Below are 24,971 nucleotides of genomic sequence, written 5' to 3'. Positions count from 1 at the left end.
GTTGGGGCAACACCAGAGTCATCAGTTGCCGTTGGAGAGTTCCATGTAGCAATGGCTCTTGTGGCTCCAGATGCTACTTGGAGATTTATGGCAGCAGGGCAATTGCCAATGACTGGTGGGGTGATGTCTTCGACAATAACTGCTTGATACACAGTAACTTCAAATGAACAGACTGCAGCATTTCCAGCAGCATCAGTGAAGGTGTATCTAACCAAAGTTGTGCCAATTGGGAAGGATGCTCCAGAATTGTGGGTGCTGGACCTCGTTGGGGCAGCGCCAGAGTCATCTGTAGCTGTTGGCGAGTTCCATGTAGCAATGGCTCTTGTAGCTGCAGATGCTGCTTGGAGATTTATGGCAGCAGGGCAGTTACTAATTACTGGCGGGGTGGTATCTTGGATAATGCCGGCTTGACGCACAGTAATCTCAAATGAACAGACGGCAGCATTTCCAGCAGCATCACTGAAGGTGTATCTAACCAAAGTTATTCCAATTGGGAAGGATGCTCCAGAATTGTGGGTGCTGGATCTCGTTGGGGCAACACCAGAGTCATCAGTTGCCGTTGGCGAGTTCCATGTAGCAATGGCTCTTGTAGCTCCAGATGCTGCTTGGAGATTTATGGCAGCAGGGCAGTTACTAATGACTGGTGGGGTGATGTCTTGGATAATACCGGCTTGATGCACGATAATCTCAACAGAGCAGACGGCAGCATTTCCAGCAGCATCACTGAAGGTGTATCTAACCAAAGTTGTTCCAATTGGGAAGGATGCTCCAGAATTGTGGGTGCTGGATCTCGTTGGGGCAGCACCAGAGTCATCGGTAGCCGTTGGCGAGTTCCATGTAGCAATGGCTCTTGTAGCTCCAGATGCTACTTGGAGATTTATGGCAGCAGGGCAGTTGCTAATGACTGGTGGGGTAATGTCTTGGATGATACCGGCTTGACGCACAGCAATCTCAAATGAACAGACGGCAGCATTTCCAGCAGCATCACTGAAGGTGTATCTAACCAAAGTTATTCCAATTGGGAAGGATGCTCCAGAATTGTGGGTGCTGGATCTCGTTGGGGCAACACCAGAGTCATCAGTTGCTGTTGGCGAGTTCCATGTAGCAATGACTCTTGTGGCTCCAGATGCTGCTTGGAGATTAATGGCCGCAGGGCAGTTGCTAATGACTGGTGGGGTGATGTCTTGGATAATATCTGCTTGACGGATAATAACATCAAACGAGCAGACCGCAGTATTTCCAGCAGCATCACTGAAGGTGTATCTGACCAAAGTTGTTCCAATTGGGAAGGACGCTCCAGAATTGTGGGTGCTGGATCTCGTTGGGGCAGCGCCAGAGTCATCAGTTGCCGTTGGCGAGTTCCATGTAGCAATGGCTCTTGTGGCTCCGGACGCTGCTTGGAGATTTATGGCAGCAGGGCAGTTGCTAATGACCGGCGGGGTGGTGTCTTGGATAATATCTGCTGGACTGATGATAACTTCAAACGAGCAGACCGCAGCATTTCCAGCTGCATCCCGGAAGGTGTATTCAACCGAAGTTGTTCCAACTGGTAAGGATGATCCAGAATTGTGGGTGCTGGATCTCGTTGGGGCATCACCAGAGTCATCGGTAGCCGTTGGCGAGTTCCATGTTGCAGTGGCTCTTGAGGCTCCAGATGCTGCTTGGAGATTAATGGCAGCAGGACAGTTGCTTATGACTGGTGGGGTGATGTCTGGGATAATATCTGATCGACTGATAATAACGTCAAATGAGCAGACTGCAGCATTTCCAGATGCATCCCGGAAGGTGTATCGGACTAAAGTGCTACCAATAGGGAAGGATTGCCCGGGGTTGTAGTTGCTGGATCTTGTAGTAGCACCAGAGTTGTCAGTGGCTGTTGGAATGTCCCAAGCAGCGTTGCCACTGTTGGCACCATTAGAAGCCTGTGCATTGACAGCATCTGGGCAGTTGGTGATGACTGGTGGTTCACTGTCCACTTCCGGTCGGTCTGCAAAGACATTGAAAACAAAATTACAAAATTATCAATTATTAGCTTTAACTTATGATAGATCAGCAACCAAAGAATGGTCACTATGTGATCAAATCAATAGCACTCGACGCTGTGTAGTGATATTTGAGTTGGCATTTTGTTTTGCTTCATTAGTATACCATTTTGGCATGGAGTCAACTCGTGCACAGAGGTAAATTTTTTTTTTAAATGCAGAGATTCAAACGCAACTCGTCTCAAATTACTCTTCTCGGCAAATAGTGATGTGTCCGTGTATGGGTCTGTTCCACTAATATAGCAATAAATACCGGGGTACCCTAAACACGGCGCCATGTACAACAATAACTCATTCCTTGAGTCGGCAAAATGAATGAATACTTCCTATGTACAAGAATCCCAGTCATTATCTATGCTAACAATAAGTGCATCAACATTTGTCCATTTTTTTCGTTGCATTTACAGAGCGAGTGATCAATTAAAAACCCAAAATATTTCGAATGTATGCTAGCTGTTGATGGTTTATTAGCCCCGATTAGTGGTGCTCCACAAATGATTAAAAGCATACATTATAGTTAACAAAAGTAACATATACCCCATGAGAACTACCTGCCTATTGGTCAAAAAGATGTTTTCATTATCAATTGGACCAATCAGCAACATTGTTCGAATAATTTCACCATACAAAAAAATGGCGCAAATTATTTGCAAGCTCCATTCTGATTGGTGATTAAAATGAAGATATCACGTAATTAACCAATCGGAGGCAATGTCAGATCGGCAGGTAGTGCTCAGGGAGTTAAGACCAAAAATACATCGGGCAGCTTTCAGATGCCAGTTTTGCATCAGAAATCTATACTTACTGGAAACAACGGTAACAAAGAATGTTGCACTGGCGGCATTGTTTGAAGGATCGGCAAAAACGTAGGTGACCGGCGTGGTTCCAAGCGGGAAATACGAGTTTGGCTGCCTGGTGCGGCGGATCAAATTGGCAGTGCCTGAGTTATCTGTGGCTGTTGGTGGATCCCAATTTACAAGAGCACCACCATTGGGGGTGTACACAAAGACCGAGTTGGGTACATTGGACACTATTGGTGGGATTCGGTCAGCATCTGGTGAAACAAATGTTGAAATATTATCAGATTTTTGCATCAAATTCAAGTTAAAATCAAATCTACTTCAGCTCCAGCGATTCGCTTGGACCTTTGTATTCTAATGGAGGTATTGGCATTTTACTTTTGAAAAACGGATAACACTGCTGTAGTGCTAGGTATAATCAACATGTCTTTCTCGTGAATAAATCCTACTCAGGAGTCCTGGGAGGACAATGTGAAAAAGGTGCAACTGGATCAGCAACAGATGATAATTTGATATAACTGCCATCACAATATGACATAAGCCTACAGTTGAAAATGTTGAGTGCTTAAACAAAGATTTGAATGGTGAATTGGCTCATAAAACCAAAACTTGACAACTTGAACTGAAACCATCGCAATATACATTTGAAAGATAACCCACCCATTTATATGGTGCAGGTCGGTGTGCAACCCACATTGAGTCAACTAGGCATGCTACAAGTACATTATACTTCATTTTGGCTTCATCGAGTCTCATGTAGTGGTTCCCAAACTATGTGTCACAGGCCATTGGACTTATCTTCTACATGGAGTGTAGATTTCAAATGGTTACACAAAATAATATGAGTGCCTCCATTTGAAATCTACACCCGTGTGGGAGATTCTTAAAGCTGCATCGTGTACCTGAATTTACAATTTTCACACGCTACGTGCAGGTGGCACCTTCTCCGGCAATTTCAGGTCTAGCTGCATCTTAAGTTTAGCAAGTTGAACGAATCCCAACTTTGGTCCTCCACCCCTGGTATTTACCACTATAGTTTGTTGGGCGCGACAAATAAGTTGAGCAAAATTGTTTGAACCGCTGGGCTTAAACGTTTCAAATCCACTTTTACTACACTTACTAGGGTTGGTTTCACAGTTGGTTCCAACGAAGCCATTCTGGCACAGACATGCGTAGTAGGTGGTGAAGGCAGTACATTGAGCACTATTCTGACATGGACCACTTGCACATGGGTCAAAATCTGCAAAGAAATAAAATGACTAAACTGCAAAGCTCAATGTGTATTTGATTTGGTTAAAATTCACCATGCAGACGACCAATACTGATTATAACGGTTATCTACTTATAGGTTGATCAGGGTATTGCAACTATAATTAAATGTTCAAATTGTTCACACGGGACCTACTGGGATCAGTGATTTCCACATTAATTGTAGATTTGGTAAAGATACACTAAATGTATTAATGTTGAGTGAACAATTGGAAACCTTTGTTTCAATGCGATTGCAAAGAAAAAGTGTCATGACTTCATTATGTTGTCTGCTAGCATACATTGTTATGTCGTCTGCTAGCGTACATTGTCATTTCGTCATCTGCTAGCATACATTGTCATTTCGTTGTCTGCTAGCGTACATTGTCATTATGTCGTCTGCTAGTGTACATTGCCATTATGTCGTCTGCTAGCATACAATGTCATCTGCTAGCGTACATTGTCATTATGTCGTCTGCTAGCGTACATTGTCATTATGTCGTCTGCTAGCATACATTGTCATTATGTCGTCTGCTAGTGTACATTGTCATTTCGTCTGCTAGCGTACATTGGGCTATTCCAGTCCATGCATTCCAGTCCATAGGACATTATGAAGCACTTTTTGAAATCCTATTGGAAGCAATGGGCTATTCCAATGGAAGTCCATACACCCCATTTGGGTAACCATTTGAAGATAAGCTAATGTCTTCCATAGGGGTGTATGGATTTCCACTGGAATAGCCCATTGCTTCCAATAGGATTTCAAAAAGTGCTTCATAATGTCCTATTAAGAAATTGTATAATTCTTCTCCACGTGTTGAGCATAAAGGTTCTATACATAATCATAATGCAACTTGTTTTTGCAGTGTTGTACATGGCCACACTTCCGAGAACTTGTACAGGGACTGCCTTTAAATTTCCCAAATTCAAAATAAGCATTCGGACAAGAGCATCCATTTTATCTCCTTCAACAATTATTAAACAACTCTTCCTATACCTTTGTACAGAATTCATGGGTGATGAATCCACAGTCCAGTAGCGTATCCGGCACGTCTGCATGGCTTACTTCCCTCACAAAGTAAACCACACAGACTACGCAGATGCATTGTCAATCGGTGATGAACAACATTGAAACATGATTGAATCTTAATCAACTTACATGATGTATCGCAGTTGTGTCCAATATATCCAACCGGACAGTCACAGTAATAATCTAGATCTCCATCATATTGGTGATAAGCATTGTGGCACACTCCTCCATTATCGCATTCAGGATGTCCAAGTTTGTTGCATATGTCCAGTTCAGGGTTCTCAGCTGTATAAAAGCAAAGTACAAAATTTACATAATATGGTCATGCTTTCGCTTCATACAATAGCTAGTAGCTACAATGATCATTCCCTAGTTCATAATAATTATCTCCTATGTCGGACATTTGCTGGGATATACTTTGATCAGCTCGTAATTGGTGGGAATAGGGCTTTTACCACTACGCCGAAAAGTAGACCCACCTTAAGAGTGATATAGTTGATCTGCCTGGACTATGTTTTGCGTGTTAAAGTCGATGAAGTATAGGACTTCAATTAATAATTTGTAATACTTGTTATACTAAAATATATTGATATCAATGCGCGATGTTATAAGGCCCGCAGATTGCGAGCTGATCAGACTATAGATATGCAGTCCCTGCGCCACATTCTTAGACATGACCTGCCAATTCCCCCTTATTCCTCATGTCATAACTTCAGGACTTGGGCTACATAAACTTGTAGGATATGACTCCGCCATTTTGCAGATATAAATAACTTGGCACCAATGGAAAATTGTGTTGCTTATTATCCACCATTAACTTAAAATGCTGTAAAAATATTTACAGCTATACAATTTCTTCACAGTACTTTGATTTCTATGCAACTTGGGGACGAAATCAAAACTCGACGGCGGTTGACCGCTGGTTCCGTCGTCCGGTGGCTATTGTTCTAAACAATGGCAATCGGGCGGAACTGGACGGAACCACCTGTCAACCGCCGGTCGAGTTTTGATTTCATCCCTGAATCCCCAAGTACATAACTGGCCAAATGGGGATTGCGCTTAAAATTACCAAGAAACCAAGATTTACTTTAATTGGTAATTTGGATAATGATGTGCTTAACCAATCAAAAGGTCTGTAAGAAAGGTAGTGATGGGGTTTAAGCTTACCAGTAGACAGTTGGCAATTGGCACCAGTGTAACCATCTCCACACACACAAGTATACTGTGGACTGGCAAAGTTGCTGTTGACTAGACTGTTGCTATTGTAGCTGTTAACACATTTGACTCCATTGCTGGTGCCACATTTTGGTTGACCATTTGGCGCTTGGGAGCAAACATCGTAGAATGGTGAATTCAAGGTGCTGGTCTGACAGTCGATGCCGGCAAAATTTTCAGGGCACATACAGATATAGTTGGTTGCATCCATAGTTAGGCACTCGCCTCCGTTTAAGCATGGGTAGGAAGCGCATGGGTTCACGTTGTGAGTCAATGCTGAAAGATGAGAAACGGATTAAAATAAGACGTGTTGCTTCGACAAGCCCTTACAATTATCCGAAATTGAATCTCCATATCCAAAAGTGTGCAGTTCTTGTCCCATCGCTTGTCTGATGCGCTCTCAGGTCCACAAAAAATACTATGGAAAGGTGGGTGACCGAACCCTTAATATAACCGTCTCATGTCGGTTACTTTGACCCAAGTTTTGAAAATCCAAAATATCTGCAGGTTTTTATCCTAGCACAGTTAAAAATACACTATATATATAGTGTAAAGAAATGCCATTGCGTTGTGTTACCTGGAGAGATTTGATCAGGTCTCGCCTCAGTTTTAAACCAAATCGACGGTAATAACTCGGGTAGTGAGGGATCAACATTTACCCACAAATTCATACCCTGGGCACCAAATACCACTAATTTTTATGCAACTCATTGACCCATGTGTGCATAATTATACTGCCTCTATCTATAATGACAGCCTGGTGATGTGGTCAACTCATTGACAGATACCAACCTCATCGGGAGGGAATTCAATATTTGATCAATTCTCTTCAGGTAGTGAAACGTAATGCAAACTTACTTGATTGGCAGTCTACGCCTCCATATCCTTCTGGGCATGTGCAGGAGTAGGCAAAGCATTGTCCGCTGATCACATTACACTGTCCCCCATTCTCACATGGGTTGTCCTCGCATGGATTAGCAACGACTACAAAATAAACATTTGGAAGGTTAGTACATTGTACTTTGGGAATGGTAAAATTAGAAAATGTAGAAAAGCTCAAACTGGATACACAGGGTTTAGCCGAATTCTACAAAAAATTGTTTATGATCAAGTATTTCAAGTCGATTGTGGACTTTCATAATAATGTTGTGTGCTGGGGTGGGCTGACTACAGATGGCACAAAATAAGTGATCAATGAGGGTTGTCGGAGGGCTAAAAAGTACTTGGGACTACTGATCACATGTTGGCCAAACCATATCATTATCCATTCATTTTGTAAAGGGATCTGGAATGAGCATTTTGAATACGAAGAATGTTTTTCTGATATCAAATAATGTTCATTTTTTGAAATTCACGATATAATACAAATTTTATGACAAATTATTAAAATTTGATATTTTTCACATTTTTGATATATAACAGTCCGAAGTAAATTTTATAAATCTAATGATATATTCTTAAGATGTAACTGGGAGGAAAAGCCGATGATCAATTGAAAATTTTGACCTTTCATATTGAAGATATGGATTTTTTCCCAAAAAGACTCATTTTTTTGGTGTTTTTGGGAAAAAATACATATCTTCAATACGAAAGGTCAAAATTTTCAATTGATCGTCTTTTCATCCCACCTACATACACTTTAAGTACACATCAGATTTATAAAGTTTACTTCCAGGACTGTTATATATCAAAAATATCAATTTTTAATCATTTGCCATAAAATGTGTATTACAGTGCGAATTTCAAAAAATCAAAATTATTTTGATATCGGGACATTCTTCGTATTCAGAATGCAATTCGATATGTCCCACAATCAGTACTGTCCAAACGCTTATACCCCATCCCTTAAGAAATTAGTTTTTCATGTTTTTCAGTTCTCTCACCATCTGAGCAGCACCATAAATAACTGCCCCTCATTTTAAATTTGAGGGAGATTTAAATTGGGTGTCAAGCAAGGGTGTCAAAATTTAGTTTGGCATTGGCAATTTTTGGGATCAATATTTTCCAGTGTTTTTCCTGCCCTTTGTGTATCTGATCAACAACTCGGAGAAAACCAACTTACAGAGTTCACAGTTGTGTCCAGTGAAGCATCCTTGACATTCACAGGTGTACGATGAACAGGAGAGAGCTACCTCTGAACATTGACCTCCGTTGGCACAAGGGTTACGATCACAGGGACTGCGTTCTATGATTAAATCGGATACACAAGTGGGTATAATTAATGCAATGTTATATATTGAAATATCTATAGGTTACATCAACGTTTTACAAGCAAATACAATTTAGGGACTGGTTTATCGATGCTTGAGAATACATATGACCACTTCACTTTTCAACTATAGAACTTTTGCCCTGTATTGGGACAGTTTTAAGTACCGTATTCGTCCGAGTATAGTCCCACGTTCGAGTATAATCCCACCCCCCATTTTTGAAAATTTCAGAAATTGTTTTAAAAAATTTCAAGATATTTTGTATTTTAATATGAAAATTGATAATTTGTATTCATGTCATACTCTATTAATGATTTCAAAATGCATTGAATTTGAATGCATTTTGAAATCATTAATAAATATGACATTAAAACAAAGTATCAATTTTCATATTAAAATTGAAAAATATCTTGAAATTTTTTTTTTTTTTATTTTTTTTTAGGTCAACCATGAATGATCCTAGCATCTAGGTCTAGGTCCAGGGACACTCCAAAACCAAAAAAAAAAAACTTGTCATAGGCTTTGTGTTGTGATCATTCCGATCAGTGGTTCGTAACAAAGAAAGCGTGATCCAGTTGACCTAGCAACGGTCATATTCTAACATGCACTACGACAGCGAATTGTAATAGGAGTTGCTATTTGCCATACATTGACCAAATCCTACCCAAGACAATATGTACAAGGTGTCGCTGGAATTGGTACAATGACTCCACTATACACTATCTCTTTGGACATGGGACCAAGCATAAGTGACAAATCTATTTCTGCATGGAATGTTGGGTCCGAAAACTGGTAAATGTGTATACAAGTACACAAGACCCATCTTTCCCATGCTTAATATGCTTCCAAACATGAACGGTCACAAAGATCTGGCTCGGCAACGGATCTATACAAAGCACAGACATATTAAAGATTTCTTTTGCATGCACACCATAAAGGCCAACTCTTCCACGGTCCTTACCAAGTTCACAATGTTGTCCAGTAAAGCATCCAGAACAAGAGCAAATGGACTCCGTGCAGGCTCCATTCAGAGTTGCTACGCATTGACCTCCATTTTGGCAACGGTTGTTTGCGCAGGCATCAACAGCTGCAAATGAAAGTACAAAATAATGACCAGTAACTATTGGTTAAGGGGGTAAAGCAGTGGAGTGTGCAGGATTTGTTGATCGGGGTAGGGGCACACAATCCCATTCCCCAAATGACTGCACCCAAAAAGGTTGACCCAATTTTTTTTAGATGGTTTGCAAAAGTGAAGAGCAAAAAAAAATTGTAAGCACTAGCGACCAAAATCAAATTTTTTTAATGTATAGTTAAACCTCCCAGGGTGTTAGAGCCCCTGAAGCTCAGTGACCACTTCAGCTCTCCGAATGACCCCCGGCTGATGGGTTAAACTGGGGTAGCCTGTGCCCATGGCACCCCTTTTGGGCACGCCACTGGATACATGGACTGGTACGATGTCTATAAATTCCAGTTATAAAAGTTGTCAAAATCCACACACTACCCGTTAACAGTTTACGACAACTGCGCACAGAAAATGACTAAAACAAAAATATAGGGCCACTTGAAGCCCTGTATTTGGATAATGAAAAGCACTTACCAAGTTCACAGAATTGTCCCTCGTAACATGCCGGGCACACACAGAAGTAGCTAATACAATCATCTGGGTCTTGCAGACACTGGGCACCATTAGCACACTGGTTGTTGTCACATGGGTTGGAAGCTATGGTAACAAAGAAAAAAATAATTTTAGAACAAAACTTATGGGCAATAACAGAATTGACGGGTCCCTTTTAGGTTGGGTGTTTTCAACTGGCTTGGCAGACCAAATTTATGGTTAAATTCCTAGGTCAAGTTCCTAGCTTATTGTTTATACCTATTTTCTAGTGGTCAGCCTTGCAGGTACATTGTCCCCTTTACTCAGGTGTGCGCATAGCAACCAGGTCAGCAAGCAAAGGAGACGCACAGGCAAGACCACACATGCTTTTTTATTTGTGACCTTTAGCGATGTTAGCCCGACAAATGAAATTTAAACAATCCGGGTGAAGACCATCGTATCTCAAATACCACGTCAACCCCAAATTTGCACTACAGTAATAATTTCATTTGAAAGAACACCGCTGGCAGCAGCCGAACGCGATCCGTATGTCGCATATTTCAAAATACAACTGAAACCCACCATCTTTGATACAATAATGAATATTGACCAATCACAAGTGAGTTGGCATGGTTGGATTCACTTCCGCATTACGCACACCGACAATTGCGCTGTTGGCAGCATCTTCATTCAAATGAAATTACTATAAATTAATTTAAGATCAGCAAATGTCCATTGGACCATCCCATTTAAAATCCCCACTACCCCTGTGGAATATTTTGGAAATATCTTCCACGGGGGAGTATGAATTTCAAATGGAATGAGCACACATAGTAGTTCCATTTGAAACTCGCCCTCCCCCAGTAGAAGATTCCGGTTGAATCTTTCTCAGAGGGTGCATGAAATTCAAAATAGAGCTGCCTAATGTGCTCATTCCGTTTGAAATTCATACTCCCCTGTGGAAGATATTTCCAAAATCTTCCACAGGGGTAGTGTGGATATTAAATGGAATGGCCCATTGTATGCATAATATAGTATGAAATAACATGTGCTTACTTTGCAGGCAGTATTCACCATAATAACAGTCTGTGCATTCACAGTGATAGGCTTCACATGATCCAGGTACAGTAGTACAGGCAGCACCGTTGCCACAAAGATTGTTGTCGCAGGCATTTTGGGCTATGGAATGCAAAGCAGAGGTGCAGTTAGCAGATTTGAACACAAGGCAATCAACTGATCATTCTTAATTCAGTAGGAATGATTGGTAGACACAATCTGATTGGAAAATCGCATCGGACAACCGTCATTTTTATGACAAAAATATTTGCTCGATATATATAGTTAAAATATCATTTTAATATAACTAAACTTGTATAGAATGAGAATTAATGTTGAATTTTTTTTACCATCTACTACCATGTGACGTACAACATGCAGGTCTATTATTTTAACGTCGTAGATACTGGCTGTGCCGGCATCCACTACTCTGCCCATTGTCCATATAGTAACAACAATTTGTGATATTTTCTAAATTGACCTTTTTATTACAAAAAACTCTTGATTATATGCAATAGGCATTGTCTTGTCTTCTAATCTTGAGTGGGGTCCCCATGTTGATACTATCACAAGTAAGGCCCAACGTTTGCTTGGCTTCATCCAAAGAACGGTTGGATCCAATGACCCGATACCATGAAGCTTTTCTTTGCTCTGGTGAGACCTATCCTGGAGTACTGTGCTCCAGTTTGGGCTCCTAACATGGAGGGTCACAAAAATAAGCTGGAAGGGGTCCAGAGAAGGTTCACCAGATACAGTTTTCCTGGTCCCTGGCAGTCTAGGCCTTCCTACAGTACAAGGCTCCAGACCCTTGAGATTCCCACCATTCTTTCTCGCTTTGATTACCTTCGCATTATGTTTGCTGTTGGATGTTTGTGGAATAAATACAATATTAGCTGGGCTGACTATATCAAGCTGAACACTCTTTCCTCCAGACAAGCAGTCAACATAGATTTCCGGCATTTCCATCGCAGCCGAACTGACTCTTCATAATTCCCTCTTTGTCACATTTCCCAGGTTATGGTCCACCTTCCCAAATGATGTCTCCAGTGAAATAGTTTTTAGTTTGTTTTCTTTTTCGCGCAAATCGCGTAGTTGTATGTACCTTTATCAGTAATGTGTTGTGTGTGCGGTTTTTTATATGTAATATCTTTCGTCAACGGGGTTATCGGAGACCCACTTCAAAGTGATTTAGTTCGCTATTAGGGAATCCGTTGACTATTGTATTTGTGTTGAAGGCTTTTTTTCTGCTATTGTATGTATATTTGCCTGGATTATCAATAAATCAAAATGTTCACCCAATTTATAGAAATTTGATTACATATCCGACCATGCAGTAGACGCACAACATTCAAAACAATGCATCAAGAGCAACATATTGCACAACTGGTGCACGCCAGTGTGCGATTGGTTGCATTTTTATTTAGCGCATGCACTTTCTGAGCTGAAAAGGTCTACAGTTTTGTTGAAAGGCAAACTACTGGCCAAATGTTTTTACCCCAATGTTAACATTAATTGCTTCAAAATCCTAAAATGCTATTAAGAACAGGGTTGGGCATCAAATTGTATATAATTTTGTACAGCTTTTTTCTACATAATTGAATTCAATGGGCACTCTTAGGTTAGGTTAAAATTTAAACAAATCGGAATTTCACTGTTGTTTTAAATCCAAAGCAGAAAACTATTGCCCAATTGTTTATTATGAGAAGCCTCTAGGCCAATCTGGTTAAAGCATCTATGGCTCTGGGAGCTTTTCACTATGGCTGCACAAAGACCTTGCCACCAGTTCCCAGAGCATTGTATAAAATATACACATACACCATGTACTTTAATACATACCATTTTCGCAGTCATGTCCACTGTAGCACTCCGGGCAAATACAAGTGTATTCAGTTAGGCTTTCTACAACACATACACCTCCATTGAGACAAGGCTGAGTGGCGCATGGGTCAGCTGCATGCAAACAGAAATGGATCACATTAGAATTACATCACACGTGCTACCCAGCGTTTACAAGCTGATCATGTCATGTGACCCCGGGTTACCCTGTGGGTCACATGACTAGGTGTTTACCGCTCCACCTCCCTTCCTGATGAAATCCCATGGATGTGGGATGAAATATCAAGTAAGTCAAAATTTTTGTAAAGCCAAATTTTAAAATTAATAAGTTGTAGTGTAAATGATCATCAATGCATGCAGGGTGCATATTTTCACCAAAACAATGCACAACTCCAAAGGGGGAATTGTGATGGCGTAAAATGCGCAAGTGCATTGATTTTGCATTGTCGTTTTGCAAGTCTTAGTAATCCGTTCCAAAAATAAAAAATATTAAAATCCATTGGCAGCCCAGAATTGCTAGCTCATAATTAAATCGACGCTTCGTAGATGTGCATGTCACAGTAATATAAATTTGTGTCCATACATTGAAACGCACATATCATAGATCTGCTACTTGCATCTATGCTATTGGTTCATTGAATATCAATACAGTTTATGAATAGCTAATATAATAGCTGAACGGGCAACTATTGGCTGCTTTCAAGATTGCCTGCGATAGGACAAGTTCTTTCATGCAGTATATGACTGATTGACTGTACATGCCCTGTAAAGTAGTGATGAGTCCATGTATTCTATATGAGAATAGATACCTGTGCACATTGCAGACATTGCAGTAGGTAATGAAGAGAAGTCTTTGTGCCTAGTTGACTTGCAGCAGTTCTACCTGGTTAAGGGGTACTACACCCCTGCCCAATTTTGTGCCTATTTTTGCATTTTTCTCAAAAATTATAAAGCATTGGTGACAAGTAAGATGTGTATAATATAGGGGCAAGGACTACAACTACTGCACTGGAAATTTTATTTCAGCACAGACAACAGTTGTGGAGTTAGTCAAAAATGAGGGGAAACCAATATTTGATCAATAAATCAATAACTACTTGCCTTGAGTTGCTGAATTTTCAGTGCAGTAGTTGTAGTCCTTGCCCCTTTAATAAACATATCTTACTTGTCACCAGTGCGCTATAATTTTTGAGGAAAATGCAAAAATAGGCACAAAATTGGCCAGGGGTGTCGTACCCCCTTAACTCCATGACTCGACTTGATACAACAAGGCTTAAAGGCCCTTTCAGTGATTTCACAGGAACATTAAAAAAATGGAAATTTGTCAGAGTTGCTTAGAAATAAAGAATAAGTCTACAGAATTTCATTAAACCACTTTTCCCTGAATACATCGACAAATTAGTCAAAAACAGAAGTTTTAGAAAGGTTTTCTACTTCAACTCGGATCGACTCAAGAAAATCGAGATTTTCGTACAGTGCGCCACCAATCGACTGGAAAAACTTCCTAGTCCAGTGTTTCTAACACGGGGAAGTAGAGTCTAAATTGATTTAAAACAGGCGCTTAATTTTTGTAGTAGAAAACAAAATAAGCAATTAAAGGTCACCGAGGCAAACTAACGGTCAATTCAAATATGAAAAACAGTTAAAATTGTGTATTTTGTTTAAAATAGTAGCTACTGATGTAATAAGTAGTAGAAACAATACATAGCGTGTTAGTGCGTGGAGAGTGAGCTTTTTCGATCTCGAGTCTGACTTTTGTACTGTCAGTATCAAAAGTCCAGAATCATGCAAATGCTTTATTTTGTCTAAAATACACGGCTTTCGACCGAACCACTAGCAGGCTATGTTAGCACATCTATGCCAATTACAAAGGTACCAAAATCTGAATTTTGATGATTTTTACGATCGTCCGGATGAGCAAATCACTGAATGGGCCTTTAACATGGTTTGATCCTAAAGCTTTCTATACTTACCATCAGAAATGATGATGTCAAAACTACAACTGCCAACATTGCCCGATTCGTCCGAAAATCTGTACGTCACCGTGGTGGTTCCAATTGGGAAAAAAGTACCAGGTTGGCGGGTTCTGGCAATCCTGTTGGCAACACCAGAGTCATCAGTGGCAGTTGGTTCAGTAAAGTCGATTGTAGTTCCACCTTCACCTGACCTGATAGTAAGCTCGAGGTCGGCAGGGCAAGTAACCACTGGACTGGTGTCATCAACTAAAAGAAAACAGTTTTGTAAACAAATTGTTATTTTTTTTGGTATGTTTTGTTCACTAATTTACAAGTCTTAAAAGCCTGGTGGGCCACTGGTCATTGACACGGAGGTAACATGTATGTATATGCGAGGTCTGAAAGTGCACCCTTAACAACTGACAAACTACCCCAAGTATTGACATTATAGAAGCAAGTATCGGTCATTTTCCTGACCCTATAACCGTTCATAATTGGGAAAACACAAACTTAATAAATTTTTTATATATTCCATCCTACATTCATCAAAAAGGATCCAAAACACAATGTATACCATTGAATTTCCTTCTTTTAGATGCCCTATTCACGATACGCACATACATATGCACATTGCTTTATCATGAAAAAAATACCTTTTTTATGTGAATCTGGTCATGTGATACCACCTGGTCAATGAATGACAAGTAGCCCCCTGGCTTTGGTGTAGAACCAAGGTCCCAAAGAAATGTCAAAGGTGCAGTCAAGGGCTCACCTTTGCACAGTATTTTTTGTGGGATTTGAGAGCACATCAGACAACAAATTGCATTGAGGAATGTCCTTCTGATATCGAACACATTTTATGGCAAATTATTAAAAAATGACATTTGACAGTCCTGAAAGTAAACTTTATGCAATGTGGCTGGGAGGAGAATATTGACCTTTTGTATTGAAGATATAACATGACGATTCATAAAAGGTAGCAATTTTCTTGACCTTTCGCTTCAGAAAATGTAATTTATGAATTCTCCAGAACAAGCTTAATACATGTATCTATTAAGTTGTTAGATTGGGAAACAAAATGGAATTGCTCCGGATCAATTTAACAGTAACTTACTTTCAGTGATGGTAACAACAAAGGTGCACTCCGCTGGGTTGCCGGATTCATCCGAGAATACGTAGGTGACCGTCGTTGAATCGACGAGGAAGAACGATCCTGGTGCATGTGATCTACTTAAGATGGTGGATTTTCCAGAGTTATCATTGCTGGCAGGCTCTGCCCAAGTCACTACTTTTCCAGGGATACCAAGGCTTACAAAGTCATTGATGTCACGAGGGCAGCCAATGACGAATGGCGGAACCTCATCAACTGTAAAATAAAATCATAATATGCATGTTTTACAGGTTCTTGTGAAACTAACTGCCAAAATCACATGAATCCCATGGCCTATCATTTAAAATTACACAACTTTGATGACAAAATTTTGGACCCAAAAAAATGATCCCTTGCTTCCAACAATGTGTTCGATTACACCGTTCTAAAATTGTCTTTGTAAAAGAAACCGCTTTTGTTTTTATTTTTTAATTATAATGCAAAATGAGAGCTCCCATACTAGTATTATGATCATTCTGCTAAACGTTTCTATGTTATTTACTTCCACCTCGTCCTCTTTTTCTAAATTGTTATTTTATTGTTCCCCAGTAACTGTAGTTGTACAGATTCAATACCTTCAACAACCTGCTCTTTTCAGAGCCACCAAAACTTACAAATTCAGCAGATAGGCGAGATCTGCTTGTTTCTGTAGACAAGGGGCAGTCTTCAGCAAACGGCTCTTTTCAGAGCCACCAAAACGTTTATATTAGCAGATGGGCGAGATCTGCTAGTTCTCTGTAGACAAGGGGCAGTCTTCATTGAACGGCTCTTTTCAGAGCCACCAAAACTTACAAAATCAGCAGATAGGCGAGATCTGCTAGTTTCTGTTGACAAGGGGCAGTCTTCAGCAAGCGGCTCTTTTCAGAGTCATCAGTAGACAAGGGGTGGTCTACATGTCTCATTCTTAGGTACTTTGTCCTGAATAAGTCAGAGCTACTCCTGACGAAAGCTTGACAGTTCTAAACTTGTCCGACGGCGAACCCGCTAAAAAAAAAACCTACTAACCTTCAACAACGTTGACGATCCAAGAGCATTCGGCAGTGTTATCCGATGGATCCGCTACGTGGTACGAAACTACCGTAGTACCGGGGCTGAAGAAGAAACCAGAGGTGTGAGAGCTGCTTACAACATTGACTACTCCCGAGTTGTCGGTGGCTTGTGGCCGATTCCATGTGATTGAAGCACCACCGGTTCCAATAGGAATGGTTCTGGTAATGTCATCTGAGCAGCGAGTACCGGAGACTGGGTATCAACTAAAAAAAGTACAAAAATACCTCTGTAATGAACAATTCTATAAAAATGTTCAGAAATTGGTTCAAACTTGTCGGCCCATCTTGCATAAATCATCAGGTAAATGCAATGGACAAAGCACATATTGATAGGATGTTTAGAGAATAAAAGATAGGAATTTGTGTTTTTACTATACTCTACCGTGTGACAAACGACGGGCAGTTCCATTATTTTGAGTAGTGGATCCACTACGATAAAAAATATTGGACCTGCCTGTCGTCTATCATAGGTAGAGGATAGCAAAAACCAAAATTCCTTTCATTTATTCTCATTCTTAGTTAAATATTATTTTAATAAGTGTAATAAACTATTTTTTAAGCAAAAACAAAGTTACCATCATAAAAACTCCCCTTATTATAAAATGAACAAAACTTGTTTATAACTTCACATATTCTGTTGAGTGTACTGCTAGCGCGTTCACGTATCCCGCACTAGTTTACGCATACAACGCGACACATACGCGCATCTCTACAAGCGTATTACGCGTTATCAACTTCACATATTCTGTTGCGAGTACTGCTAGCGCGTTCACGTATCCCGCACTAGTTTACGCATACAACGCAACACATACGCGCATGTCTACAAGCGTGTTACACGTTATCAACGCTCATGACGATTGTTCGATCAGATTATGCGTCTACGAACTACACCACTCCCACTAACTAAGAATATGAGGAATAAAATTAAGTGTCCAGGACCCCAAATCTGCTGCAGAAGATTTCAATGCATCCATGTGTTCAATGCATCCTAGATGTACAATCTTCCACACAACACGCTTCCAAATCTTTCTTATATTTGAAATCTTAAGGGGGTACTACACCCCTGCCCATTTTTGTGCTTATTTTTGCATTTTTCTCAAAAATTATAGCTCATTGGTGACAAGTACGATATGTATATTATAGGGGCAAGGACTACAACTACTGCACTGGAAATTTTATTTCAGCACAGACAACAGTTGTGGAGTTACAGTCAAAAATGACGGAAAACCAATATTTGATCAATAAATCAATAACTACTTGCCTTGAGTTGCTGAATTTTCAGTGCAGTATTTGTAGTCCTTGCCCCTATAATATACATATCTTACTTGTCACCAATGCGCTATAATTTTTGAGAAAAATGCAAAAATAGACACAAAATTGGCCAGGGTGTAGTACCCCCTTAAACGTTTAAAAATTGATGTCAATTCATTTATTGGATGCACCACACACCCGCTGAGACATTGCATTTTCCATTTTTAGAAAAAAACCGTCACTAAAAATGGACCAAATTGCCAATGTCATAAAGTTGGGCACTTTAGACCTAAGTTAATTAGCTATGCAGATCCATGTTTCTACTGTGAACAAATATACCAAAATACAAGGTGATCTTAAAATTAAGCTGAGCAAAATGTAGCTGATGAGATTAATAAAAAGTCTTGATCACCCTTAATCGAAACAGGTCCTACGATAACTTTCTATAGTTTCTCAAAAATAGAGAAACTCAAGTGTCTTTTTTCCTATACGGAATTAATGGCCTTTTGGTTGGAATTTCTTCACAACCACCCATATTACAACCTCTATACTCATTTTTTGCAAAGCAAAACATCGCTTCTTTTTACCTAAAAATATATAGCTATACCAATCTTCTCTAAAAAAAGCCTACCGATATCTGAACATTAGATTGCGCAACTCGATCAATCCCTCACCATGTATAATTATGAACCTACCAGCAACGACAGACACAGGCCAGCTACAGGTAGCAGTGTTGCCAGATGGATCCTGGAATGTGTATATTACAGTAGTGGTTCCCACGTTGAAGAAATCGCCAGAGTTATAATTGTTGGTTAGGATGGTGGCTTGACCAGAGTTGTCGGTGGCAGAAGGGACCACCCATGTAACGATAGTACCCGCTGTACCCAATTCAACGGATGCGTCTATGCCATCGGAACAAACTGGAACTGGAGCGAGGGTGTCCACTTGAAAGGAAAAAAGTTGCACAATTTATCAGTAGAATATTAGCTGCAGAGTTTAGTAATCTCATTCTTGAGCTTTCAATGGTTTTACTTATATTTGATCTTTGGTTGGTCCATCAAAAGTTTTGCATTACTTGATATACAAAAACTTTTTTACTCAGTTGGTGCAATCAATGTTGTTTGAAAACAAATGCGAAATGATATTTTTTGTTTGTTTTTAGTTGCCGACTTGGTATTTTTATGGTATTTTGAGGGAAAAAATCTGATTTTCGCCGAATTTTTCTGGAACTAAAAAAAATTTCTGCATTTCTTTTTTTCCAAATCGCGCACGCAAGCTTTGAGACAAACTTTTTTTTTGGCCTTATCAGCTTTTTAAAATGTATCTTGATATTTGATGTTCTATTCATTTTTGTAGTTTTGAGATTAAGTACAAAATATGGTTCAAACATGCATATAAATATTAATTCACTATCTTATTCAAGAACAAAATGATGAGACGCATTAAAAACAATTATCAATTCGGGTGAATACATAACGGATACATGCGACTTTCTAAGCAAACCGCTATTTGCTACCCGTCACTATTGCCTACCCTAAATCTTACTAATAGAGATGCGATTTAGGCAAACACGGCTCAATTAAGCTGCAAAGTGAGTTGGGCAATTATCGTAGCAGGGTGACGATATGATTAATAGTACCCATCAAAACTGAGTACCCAAAGATTTTCCTGGTCATGAGGAAGCAGTTTCAATAACCGGTTTTCATTACTTCCCTATCCTTCAGAGGGGACATTAAGCCATCGGTCATGTGTAAACCGGGCAATACCTGTATATATGTGACCAGCTCCAGCAAACCAGAACAAGTCGGCAGGCATGGTTTTGAGATATAGGCCTTTAAAATGTCAAATTTTGGAATTCTCAATTTCATGGTATTTGACCTTGGGACCGAGTGGACTTTCAAATCCTTGAAAGCACTTATCAAAAAGAGGTTTATTTAATCAATTGAAAGTTAATTGAACTATGATAATCCCTATTCAATTCTGTGTATGGCAGGAAACTAATTACCACATTACCCAGACTAGCAGTTTTGCAAAAATATCAAGCTAACATTTACAAAATTATCCATATCTTGAAAAGTATTGATGTTATGTAATTTTGGTATCATTTTAAAGCTTATTGTCTAGTGCTTACATTTTTATTCAAATCATGAAATGTCAAAAATGCGACTTGTTCCTGTTTTGTCAGTGGGTCACATAATGTACAGTCCGTTTTGAAAAGAATAGGCCGTTTACCCCACCTGTTCCTATCCATCTAGTAGTTTTTGCATTTATCTATTATAATTATTTGCTTCCTACCTGCTTCCACAGTAACATCAAAAGTGCAGGTAGCACTATTTCCAGATGGATCCAAAAATCTGTAGGTGACCGGAGCGGTACCAATGACGAAGAAAGATCCTGGAGCACGGCTTTGGGTCACCTGGTTTGCAGTACCAGAGTTATCGGTGGCAGTTGGCTCAATCCAGGTCACTGTTGCACCAGGTTCTCCAAGTTCTACAGTTTGAACAATGTTCTCGGGACAAGCAATCACTGGATTGGTAGTGTCAACTGTAATATTATTAACAAGCACAATTGGTGATACGTTAATTGCATTGAAGCTAAAATTGTTGGGAAATGTTATTGGATCATATCGTTATGAATTGACAGACGGTCGAATCCGGATTCGCTTTTGGTAAATTTATTTTGGCATGCATTACTTTTGAATTAGAGAACAAGGGATCAATGCCTTACCTATAGAGGGCAGCATATCGATTTTTTAACGGTTATCGTCTTTGACCGTACTGCGAGTCGCTGTTAGCCAACCCTGTATGCCGCCCTCTTTTGAATACTTACTATCCGGTTATCATCTGATCTCCGTTAAAAAATTGATATGCTGCCCTCTATTATGTATAGCATTGATCCCTTATTCTCAAATTCAAAAGTAATGAATGCGTAAAATGAATTTACCAAAAGCCGAATACGGATTTGGCCGTCTGCCGAATTCATAACGATATCATAAAGCTGGATAAAGAGAAGCATCATTCCAATACCCATGTGAGAAAGGAACCGGTCAGTTCCAAAACTATCTGGGAAAATTACCCTACGAGTTTTAATCTACTTTTTGAGTAAGCCCAATATAAGAGACAATAGGGACTGATACCAATTGTATGTTATGTTCAATTTGTTCGAATTCCCAATTGTTGCTAGTGAGCGCTTGGCCTAATGGTTAGGGTACTTGCTTTTAGTGCACAAGGTCCCGGGTTCAATTCCTGGTGGTGGTAGAGATTTGCAAGTTTATTTATAACATTCAGCTATCAAATATGACAGTTACCAAGTCAAATGGCATACACTTTGTTACGAACCACTGATTGAAATGATCACAACGCAAAGCCTATGGCATATCATAATTCGGATTGGGTGTATGTGCCTAGGCTTGAACCAATGGTTACTAACATGAGGCAAATAGGCAACCCCTATAATTTCAGACATCCCCATGGCTCATTTAGAATTTGGTAAATGAATCGTGAAAGTACTCCATCCTTCAGAGACGTTAAGCTGTCGGTCCCGTGTACAGAGAGTCAGTTTCATTAAGAGTAGGGCATTAATCCCCGACTGTTCCCAAACCGTCCTGGTGCTCAAATGGACCCCAATGGAAATAAGCTTCAATAGAAGCTTTCGTGGGTTATCCAGGGTTGTAAAAACCTGGAAACAAAGACATGTTACATCAATGGCAGTGGCAAGAGGGTCTACATAATTAACGGGAGATCCCACGTTCAGTCTCCGGACATAGAATGATTTTTTTCCATCACATCCTACTACCTTGAGTACCAAATAGCTGATGAAGTGGTTTATAATTGGAGTCCGATCTGACAAAATATACTGCAAACGTTGGTATCCGATTCCTTAAGTAAATATAACACTGGTTTTCCATCAGGTACGTTTCTAAATATACTTTAAAAATTAAAATTTTAAACAAGCATGGACCAGCAGTATTTTGGCAAATTTTGCCCTTCAAAAATTGAAAATTGCATTTACCTTCATTTAAAATTACTGTAAAAGTACATTCTGCAGAGTTTCCAGATCCATCAGTAAAGCTGTATGTTACGTCGGTGCTGCCGACCGGAAAGAATGATCCAGGGGAGCGAGATCTTGAGGCCAAGTTGACCACTTCAGAGTTATCAGTGGCTGTTGGCTCGTCCCAGCTAACAGTCGTTCCAGGGAGTCCAATTTCAACGGTTTCAAAGATATTGTTGATGCAATTTATCACCGGTGGAACTTCGTCAACTGAGCAAAAAAATGAAGTCAAATACACCAAATTATTGCATGAATATTGTTTGAAACTAATTGATGGCCTTGACTGCTACATGCATTATCATAATCCTTTTATGAAAACAAGCTGTACAATTACAAGATTTTCATGCCATCAATTTGCATGCAAGTTCCAAGAATCTGCCAATTTGAAGATGCAAAGTTCATTTCACGATGCATCTTGCACCCATAATTAATCTTGGGACAAATTCAACAGTTATGTTTATTAATGTCAAAACGGGCTAGATGCAAATAACATTTACAAAATCATGCAAACCATACCTTCAATCACGTTGACTGCAAAAGTACAGATGGCTTCGTTGCCAGACCCATCAACAAATCTGTAGGTGACATCTGAGCTACCGACCAGAAAAAACGATCCAGGTGAACGGGATCTCGATGCCAGAGAGACCACGCCAGAGTTATCGGTGGCAGTTGGCGATATCCAGGTAACTGTTGTACCTTGTGATCCTAGAGGGGTGGTCTCGCTGATGTCATTGATGCAGGCTACCACAGGTGGTGTGCTATCAACTGCAAGAGAAAGTGTTTATTCAGTGGCTTACCAAAATGTAACTAGTTCCACAGAGCATACTCTTAAGGGCTGGGGTATGAACGTTTGGACACTATTTATTTTGGGACATTAGAGCACATCAGACATATCGAATTGCATTCTGAATACGAAGAATGTCATTCTGATATCAAATAATTTTGATTTTTGAAATTGCAATTTAATTCACATTTTATGGCAAATCATTAAAAATTGATATTTTTGATATTTAACAGTACTTTAAGTAAACTTTATAAATCTGATGATTTATACTTAAAGTGTATGTAGGTGGGATGAAAAGCCGACGATCAATTGAAAATTTTGACCTTTCGTATTGAAGATATGGATTTTTTTTTCCCAAAACACCAAAAAAAATTAGGTCTTTTTGGGAAGACATGCTTCGTATTCAGAATGCAATTCGATAGGTCTGAGGTGCTCTCATGTCCTACAAAAAATGCTGTCGAAACTCAATAAACGCTCATTTTAGATCCCTTAAAGCCTATCTGAGATTAGTCCCTGCTGAACCATGCATTTCCCCACACTTGACCAGAGTTCAATACCAAGACCAGAACTGGTACCTTGCCCTCTTGTACAAGATGCTCCAATGTAAGGAAGGAAACCAAATTTGGAAATTTACAACATACATGAGCAGTACATGCAAGAAAAATTTGTATAAACATTCCTGAATATGGCTTTAATATATTTCTCAAGGAACAGACTTGGAATTCTGGCATTTTTTACACAACCCACTGCCTGCAACTCCCGATGTATTGTACATGAAGACCGATGAAACTATCTTTAGCACACTGAAAACATCTTGAGATTTGTCATCATTTGGTTGGATTGGTCATATTACGTTATACAATTTGAAGTAACCTTTCTTTTTGTACAGGTATCATAAATTGACAGGTTTACTGGCCCCACACTCTGCAGTTAGGAAGAGAGCAAAATTAATTTTGTTGCCCATTTCGGCCAATGGTCAAGGTCCAATTTCTTATATTAACCGCTTTAACAATTACCAGTTGACAATGTGGTAAACATCTTCCAAACGCATATTGCACTATTCGCTGACGTAGTGCACATTAAAATATGGCCGCTGCTTGGTCAACTGGCTCACTTTCTTACGAACCACTGATCGAAATGATCACAACACAAAGCCTATGGCATATCAAAATTCGGAACAGATGTACAAGCCCAGGCTTTAAAGCTCTTTAACCAGTAACCAATGATTATTAACGTATACTACGGCAGCGAATATCAACAGCCGAAATAAGATCAGTTAAACAATGTCCAATTTAACAAAGGCATACCATAGTCTCAATTCACCATCTTCATGAACTGTCAAGATAAGCCTGACGGGGACTATTTGACTGAACAGACAGGCCAAGGTAGCACTATTTTTGCTGTAAGGTACAATGTACATACCTTCATTGACAACGACATTGAAAATGCAATTGGCACTGTTGCCAGATGGATCAACAAATCTGTAGATGACCTGTGTGAAGCCGGTGTTGAAGAATGATCCTGGGGCATGCGACCTTGACTCGACGCTTATTGAGCCAGAGTTATCAGTAGCAGTTGGCTCGAGCCAAGTAACTGTGATACCACCTGTGTTAAGTGGAATGGTCTCGGTGATGTCGTCGACACATTGTGTGATCACTGGTGACTCTCCGTCAACTATTTAGAGACAAAAATGTAAAATGA

The 24,971-nt window shown here is 39.7% G+C and overlaps 1 protein-coding gene across 1 annotated transcript in view; it reads right to left on the bottom strand.

The window, feature by feature from the left end:
• Positions 1-6,439: 6,439 nt before the first annotated feature.
• LOC140138311 (uncharacterized) overlaps positions 6,440-24,971 on the bottom strand; it is a 54,426-nt gene continuing 35,894 nt past the window's right edge. The window contains exons 27-41 of the mRNA XM_072160222.1: positions 24,693-24,944; positions 23,003-23,251; positions 22,448-22,696; positions 20,732-20,980; positions 19,132-19,380; positions 17,142-17,389; positions 16,101-16,352; positions 15,005-15,253; positions 13,032-13,145; positions 11,196-11,318; positions 10,143-10,265; positions 9,507-9,632; positions 8,398-8,520; positions 7,194-7,319; positions 6,440-6,611 (exon numbers count right to left, since the gene is read on the bottom strand). Of these exons, the coding sequence (XP_072016323.1) occupies positions 17,271-17,389; positions 19,132-19,380; positions 20,732-20,980; positions 22,448-22,696; positions 23,003-23,251; positions 24,693-24,944 (1,367 nt within the window). The 3' untranslated portion in view covers positions 6,440-6,611; positions 7,194-7,319; positions 8,398-8,520; ... (5 more) ...; positions 16,101-16,352; positions 17,142-17,270. The remainder of the gene's footprint in view (positions 6,612-7,193; positions 7,320-8,397; positions 8,521-9,506; positions 9,633-10,142; positions 10,266-11,195; positions 11,319-13,031; positions 13,146-15,004; positions 15,254-16,100; positions 16,353-17,141; positions 17,390-19,131; positions 19,381-20,731; positions 20,981-22,447; positions 22,697-23,002; positions 23,252-24,692; positions 24,945-24,971) is intronic.

The sequence above is a fragment of the Amphiura filiformis genome, chromosome 17 (genome assembly GCF_039555335.1).
Source record: "Amphiura filiformis chromosome 17, Afil_fr2py, whole genome shotgun sequence".
NCBI lineage: Eukaryota > Metazoa > Echinodermata > Ophiuroidea > Amphilepidida > Amphiuridae > Amphiura > Amphiura filiformis.
Note: the sequence above shows the minus strand (reverse complement) of the source record. Positions and strands in the feature narration are given on the sequence as shown.